The 7,595-nt window shown below is 43.4% G+C and overlaps 1 protein-coding gene across 1 annotated transcript in view; it reads left to right on the forward strand.

Moving 5' to 3' along the window:
- Positions 1 to 7,595, forward strand: part of IL31RA (interleukin 31 receptor A) — a 54,655-nt gene that overhangs the window by 42,341 nt on the left and 4,719 nt on the right. The window contains exons 9-12 of the mRNA XM_035015058.1: positions 1,526 to 1,708; positions 2,607 to 2,708; positions 3,537 to 3,683; positions 5,914 to 6,054. Coding sequence (XP_034870949.1) covers positions 1,526 to 1,708; positions 2,607 to 2,708; positions 3,537 to 3,683; positions 5,914 to 6,054 — 573 coding nt within the window. The remainder of the gene's footprint in view (positions 1 to 1,525; positions 1,709 to 2,606; positions 2,709 to 3,536; positions 3,684 to 5,913; positions 6,055 to 7,595) is intronic.

Below are 7,595 nucleotides of genomic sequence, written 5' to 3' on the forward strand. Positions count from 1 at the left end.
TTCAAGAACAGAGGCTCCTAAATATGCACACAGCTTGCTAGGGCTTGTTGCCTAGAAATAGCAGGATTCAGTACTCCCAGACCTCACACCAAATCCCTACACTTGGCCTAGGCTTCTAGCTTCAGAAGGCTTTTTGATTTTTTTGAAAGACACTGTTTCCTGCCTGTATCCAGGACTGTCTTTTGTGTTTATTGAAGCATACTTTCTGCTAATTGCAGTTTTGAAGCCTCAGGGATATTGTGGGTGGTAAGGGGCGGAGGAGGGGGGAGAGTGGCACCCTGTGATCTTCTGGGCCCCACCCCTTTGTGCCCTCCTTCTGTGCCACAATGGCCTCCAGTTGTTCTCCTCTCTTCTTACTTAGAACATTTTTTTTTTTAAAGATTTTATTTATTTGTTTGAGAGAGAGAATGAGAGAGAGAGAGCATGAGAGGGGGGAGGGTCAGAGGGAGAAGCAGACTCCCTGCCGAGCGGGGAGCCCGATGTGGGACTCGATCCCGGGACTCCAGGATCATGACCTGAGCCGAAGGCAGTCGCTTAACCAACTGAGCCACCCAGGCGCCCAACTTAGAACATTTTTAATAAGATAGCTCTCTGATTCTAATTAAATCCTAAGTATTGTATTTGAACGCACATGTTCAACTTCTCCTTTTTTTTTTTTTAAGATTTTATTTATTTATTTGACAGAGAGAGAGAGAGAGAGAGAGAGCGCACAAGCAGGCAGAGTGGCAGGCAGAGGGAGAGGGAGAAGCAGGCTCCCTGCTGAGCAGAGAGTCCGACGTGGGACTCGATCCCAGGACCCCGATCATGACCTGAGCTGAAGGCAGACGCTTAGCTGACTGAGCCACCCAGGCGTGCCCCTCCCCCCCATTTTTAAAGATTTTATTTATAACTTTTCTATTACAGGAATCCTTGTTGCTTGTTTCCAAACATGAGTTTTTTGGTGAGGCCTGCAGAAAATGTTGTCCTCTGCATATCAGTCCATACCTAGGTGCTTTGGAGGGTGTGGTACAGGTACAGTTCTCACTGCCTTGTGGATAGCAGTCTGTAGCCGGGTTGCGTGGGGCCAGCCTGGATAGTCGAAATTAGAAGCCAGCTCCCAGGTATGACTGCAGGGGCACCATTTCCCAGCTCCCAGCCATAGAATTACTGGTACCTGAAATTCTGCTTTTAGAGATTCATTCTTTGTCTTAGACTCGCTTCCTTTTACTTGCACAAGCACCTGTGGAAGGTAAGTCTTGTGAGTCAGCAACTCTCTAGTGAGATCTTTTCTCGGAAACAGGTAAATTCTGGGGACATAAGGAAAGATTAAGAAGGTACTTAATCATCAAAAGTGGGAGGCAAGGAAAAGTGATACAGTAAAAAGGATGGAAACAGCACCATAAGCGGAGGCTGCAGGGGAGATCCTGAATTTTGACCTTCTTTATGATTTGGGCAGTGAATGGATGCCAGTGTGGCTGGTGCATTTGGAGAATGAGTTGGGCAGCTTTCTCTCTCTCTCTCTCTCTCTTTTTTCCCCTTCTCTTAGCATTTCAGTGCATTGAGGCCATGCAGGCCTGCCTCACTCGGGACCAGCTGGTGGTGGAGTGGCAAAGCTCTGCTCCAGAGGTGGACACATGGATGGTTGAATGGTTCCCAGATTTGGACTCAGAGTCCTCCACTTTTTCCTGGGAATCTGTGTCTCAGGCCAGGAACTGGACAATCCAGAAAGGTAGCCACTGTGGACCCCACAAGTTCCCTCTATATAGGATTCAGTTTCATTTCCACTGGTTTTAAAATCTTTAACTTTGACTTCAAAGCTGTAGATATGGGGGAATAGCATTTGACAAAGTGAAGTGCCATATTTCTTGGTGGTTCCCACTTAGGCTGGGCCAGGAAGCCATGGATATCAGACCAGGTATCTGGTCTGTTTCCAAGTGGAAAACACCATGGTGACCTCACCGTCAGAGAGCCCTTCCTCGATATCTTGATCATGTGGGTAACACTAGCGTTTGTCTCTCATCAGTCCTTCCCAGGCTACCCTTTTAGTTCTGGTTCCCTGTTTAAGATCTAGGTCCCCTCTCCAGGTGAATGATATAGAGAATAGTCTTCTTTTTAAGAAAGTCCCTGCTCCTTGAAAGACAGATGAGTGAGGTTTCACCCTCCCAATCCTGTCCGTCCAACCATTTCTTAATACTTAATGGCACCCATATAAAGAATTATACTCATGCAGGGGTTCATGGTAGAGGAGCTAGAATTCATGGTACTTGAGTTCTCAGGTTGATATGCTATTGACAGAAGGATTAAGTTTTATTCTGTAGTGCTTCCAAATCATGTAACAAAATCTATGATGGAGGAGGGACCCGATCTCTTACTTTTCCCTTCTTGGGTGGCTCTGTCATTTCATCAGAGTAGTGAAGACTTAGTTCTAAGAATTAATTTTAAAAGGTTAGAACTGGAATAGACATTGGAGACCATCCAACCTAACCTCCTTATTATTCCAGATGTGGAAACTGTAGAGAAATAGAGTATGTTCCGTAGTCGTAGATGTAACTCGGTCTAACAGATCTCCTTTGCCAGGCTCTGAGCTTAAGGCTTATTTTCTGTCTCTCTCTCTCTCTTTTTTACAGATGAGTTAAAGCCCTTCTGGTGCTATAACATCTCTGTGTATCCAGTGTTGGGAGACCGAGTGGGCAAGTCGTATTCCATCCAGGCTTATGTCCGAGAAGGCAGTATGTATGGAAAGGCCCCGTGGGGCGAGGAAACCCTGGGGCCTGTCCAACATCCAGACAAGGCTGTGAATTTCTATAGCTCATTCACAGTTGCCTTAGTGCTTAGCTGTGCTGCACCTTCAGCTTGTAAGCTACATATGCTTGACACAATTGTGGTCAGGTTGTAGGTTCACTGGATTTCAAAGCTGGGGTAGAATTTAGAGATCCTCAAGTCCAAGCCCCTCATTCTACAAATGGAAAATCAAGGCTCAGAGAGGTGAAATAGTTTGTCCAACCCCACAAAGGAGCTTAGTGCCAATAGCCCTGTAAGCAGAAACAACACTTTTTTAAGACCAAGTTAGGGACCTTACAGAGTTAATCATAGGTTGGAGATGCTAAAAAAATTATTTTTAATTGTGTAGCAGTAATCAAGGGTTGTACTAATGAATTGCTCAGACTTCATTTTTATCACTTGGAAGTTCACCTTTTCCAGATTCAACATTAGAAAATATATCCTGTCGCTCAAAGGTAACCCATGGGGGCATGTCCTTCAGCTGTATCTGGTAATAGCTGTTGCCGCTATGAGTGAAAGCTGAATGCCAAATGACAGTGAGGGCTCTGTAAGAAAGTACTTTTTTGCAGGCCTTTGCCAGTGTTTTTCTTCTGTGCAAGATGGGTGATTCCAGAAAACTATGTTCCCAAACAAGGTGGTGTGCTGTGTCCCTACTCTGCCCCTACCTCCCAGCTCTGACACCGATTTTGCTTTGAGTACCAGCCCCAACATTTGTGGGGAAAGGATCTACTTAGCTGTGATTCAGTCCTTATTATTTTTCTCCCTGGCCTGTAAAGTTCCATCAGTGGGTCCTGTAACTGAGGCAGACAACATTGGTGTGAAGACAGTCACAGTCACATGGAAGGAGATTCCCAAGAGTCAGAGAAATGGTTTCATCAGCAATTACACCATATTTTACCAAGCTGAAGATGGAAAGGAGTTCTGTAAGTGTGCTTGTAGCCAAGTTGGAACACCCCCAAGCCCCAGAGAGATACTATGGATACACCTGCCATAGGGGTTGGTGCCCTACAGTCTTGCATGAGTCACTTAGCCTCTTTGACCCTCTCTGAGAATGAGGCCAAGAGCACTGACCTCTTGAGCTTTTTTTTTTTTTAAAGATTTTATTTATTTATTTGACAGAGAGAGACGCAGTGAGAGAGGGAACACAAGCAGGGGGAGTGGGAGAGGGAGAAGCAGGCTTCCCGTGGAGCAGGGAGCCTGATGCGGGGCTCGATCCCAGGACCCTGGGATCACGACCTGAGCTGAAGGCAGATGCTTAACGACTGAGCCACCCAGGCGCACCTACCTCTTGAGCTTTTTGGAGTCAAATGAGAGTGAAGTGACTGTACTTAAGAATCCTGGAGGAACCACAGGAGTTGATACAATTTGTCCTGGTCAGGCTGTGAACAAGTGGGTCTCCTGGGAACCTTCCAATTATTAACGCAGAATGGGGTGTGCCTGGATTAAAGAGTAGAGTGGTGACACTTACCTCAGTGCAGGACCCTTTACCCTGACTCCTATTGCCCACTGCCAAGTCATACTTCTGTCTTGAATCCACAGTATCGACTGACATCCTAAATTCTGGGCTAGGCTTGGATTCCTATTTAGGCTAACTTTTTTTGTTGTTATGGTAAAATACATAAAACATAAAATTTACCACTTAAAACATTGAACAATGTACAATTTAGTGGCATTGAGTAGATCAGTAATGTTGTGCGACCATCATCTCTACCTGTTTCCACCCCAAATAGGAAACCTGTACCCATTAATCATCTCTTCTCATTGTCTTCTTCCCACAGTCCCTAGAAACCACAACATTGCTTTCCATCTTTTGGATTTACATATTCTGGCTATCTCATATACATGGAATCATACAATATGAGGCTTTTTGTATCTGGCTTCTTTTTTTTTTTTTTTTAAGATTTTATTTATTTGCGAGAGAGAGAATGAGAGACAGAGAGCATGAGAGGGAGGAGGGTCAGAGGGAGAAGCAGACTCCCTGCCGAGCAGGGAGCCCGATGCGGGACTCGATCCCAGGACTCCAGGATCATGACCTGAGCCGAAGGCAGTCGCCCAACCGACTGAGCCACCCAGGCGCCCTATCTGGCTTCTTTTACTTAGCATTGTGTTTTCAAAGTTTATCCATCTTGTAGATTGTAATAATATCTCATTCCTTTTTATAGCCGAAGAATATTCTATTCTATGGACAGTCTGCATTTTGTTTACCCATTCATCAGTTGATGGGCATTTGGGTTGTTTCCACTTTTTGGCTACTGTAATTAATGCTGCTGTGAATGTGGGTATGCAAATACTCTTTGAGTTTCTGCTTTTAATTCTTTGGGGCCTATACCTAGGAGTGGAATTGCTGGCCCATATGATAATTCTAGTTTAACTTTTTGAGAAACCACCCAACTGTTTTCCATAGTGGCTGCCCCATGTTACATGCCCACCAGCAATGGATAAGAGTTACAATTTCTCCACATTCTTACCAACACTTATTTTCTGTTAAAAAAATTATTATAACTATCCTAATGGGTGTGAAATGGTTTCTCAATGGCAGGGCTCCTGCCAATGTGGTTTTGTTTTGTATTTCTTTAATAACTAATGATGTTGAGCATCTTTGCATGTGCTTATTGGCCATTTGTATATCTTCTCTGAGAAAGTCTGCTCAATTTCTTTGCCCATTTTTAAATTGGGTTGTTTGTCTTTCAGTTATTGAGTCATAAGAGTTATATATATATCTATATTCTGGATAGAAGTTCCTTATAAAATATATGATTTGCAAATATTTTTTCCCTTTCTGTGGATTGCCTTTTCACTCTCTGGATAATGTCTTTTAATGCACAAAAGCTTTTAATTTTGGTGAAGTCCAGATTAATCTGTTTTCTTTTGTTGCTTGTGTATTTGGTATCATATCTAAGAAACCACTGCCAAGTTCAGGGCCACCATTTACCCTATGTTGTCTTCTAAGAATTTTATAGTGTTAGCTCTTATGTTTAGGTCTTTGATATATCTTTATAGCCTAATTTTAAGCAGACCATGGATAGAAGGATTGGGGTATTAGATTGGCTGACCTGGATGTACAGGTCCCAGTCCCTCTTATTTCACTCTTCCTAAAGCACAATTTTTACTTGGGCTTGGCTATCATGTTTGACTTCTGTATTTTTCCTTTAGCCAAGACAGTCAACTCCAACATCCTGCAGTATGGCCTGGAGTCCCTGACACGAAAGACCTCTTATACTCTTCAAGTCATGGCCAGCACCAGGGCTGGGGGAACCAACGGCACCAAGATAAACTTCAAGACATTATCAGTTAGTGAGTATTTCCTTTATGTCTTGGATAAGTCTTCTTGGCATTTCTCTTAGGCCAGTTAGAGATGATGTTTGCCAAAGGCAGGGGAAGCCTAATGAAAGAGAAGTACATAAGTAGGAAGAAGTAGGAAGTGAGGAGAGAGTAGGGAGAGCAAACACATTGAGAACTGAATTTGAAAAGACTGGTCATTTTGCTCTTTCTTCATGGGTAGTCCCATGTCATCTTGAGGAAAAGGGTTCAAGTTAATTCCAACTTCACTCTCAGTACAAACCAGCCCCTGTTGCAAAGCTGTCCCCAAGTTCATAGTCACCAGTTTCTGTGTTTCAGTGGTTACTACATAGTGGGGCCTTGGAGGGAAAACCTTGGTAGAACAAGCACCATTGTCCACAGGAAGGAACTTTACTTCCATCATTTGTGGAGATTTTAGAGCAAAAAAGTACCCAATATGTTCTACTTACCAGTTTTTATATTAAAAAATAGAGAGCAAGAAAAATTTAATAACAAAATATAAAATACAATATAGTGTTGTATGATGGTTATGGGAAATATTCAAGAGGAAAAGAAGATAGAATGAGAGGAGAGATGAAGAAGAAAGAGAGAAGGGGAATGGGAGAAACAGAAATATGTTAATTTTCTCAAGTCCTTGAGGGGCAGAGATTTGATTTTAAAGATATACTAGAACTGTTTTAAGAATTATTTATATTAAAAGTAAGGAGACATTGCCAATTTTTACAGTAAAAGTTAGAAATATTCTGGTTTAAGTACTCTCTCTCTCTCTCTTTTTTTTTTTTTTAGAGAGAGAGAGTGTGTGAGCAGAGGGTAGGGAGGGGCAGAGGGAGAAGGAGAGAGAGAATTTTAAGCAGGCTCCAAGCTCAGTGTGGAGCCCAATGCAGGGCTCAACCTCATGACCCTGAGACCGGAGCCGAAATCAAGATGCCCAACCCACTGAGCCATCCAGACACCCCTGGTTTAAGTACTCTTGAAAGCCTCTTGCTCATCACATTTTGAAAAGAATAAAAATATCTTTATGGCTCTGGAAAATGTGAATATAGCATGTGTTTCCATATAGAAAATATGTTCTGTTTTTATGGACTAATACTGCCTTTTTGGAGTTCTTTTTGATATTGTTCTGTAGAATCTTTTAAAATCATATTTTCTTTTTTTTTTTTTTAAGATTTTATTTATTTATTTGACAGAGAGGGAGACAGCTAGAGAGGGAACACAAGCAGGGGGAGTGGGAGAGGGAGAAGCAGGCTTCCCGTGGAGCAGGGAGCCCGATGCGGGGCTCGATCCCAGGACCCTGGGATCATGACCTGAGCTGAAGGCAGATGCTTAACGACTGAGCCACCCAGGCGCCCCAAGGCACTGCTATTTTCTTTTCTTTTTTTTTTTTTCTTTTCTATTTATTTGCGAGAGAGAGAATGAGAGACAGAGAGCATGAGAGGGAGGAGGGTCAGAGGGAGAAGCAGACTCCCTGCCGAGCAGGGAGCCCGATTTGGGGCTCGATCCCAGGACCCCGGGATCACGACCTGAGCCGAAGGCAG

Source organism: Mirounga leonina, unplaced genomic scaffold (genome assembly GCF_011800145.1).
Source record: "Mirounga leonina isolate KUSES-001 unplaced genomic scaffold, KU_Mleo_1.0 Mir_168, whole genome shotgun sequence".
NCBI classification, from domain to species: domain Eukaryota; kingdom Metazoa; phylum Chordata; class Mammalia; order Carnivora; family Phocidae; genus Mirounga; species Mirounga leonina.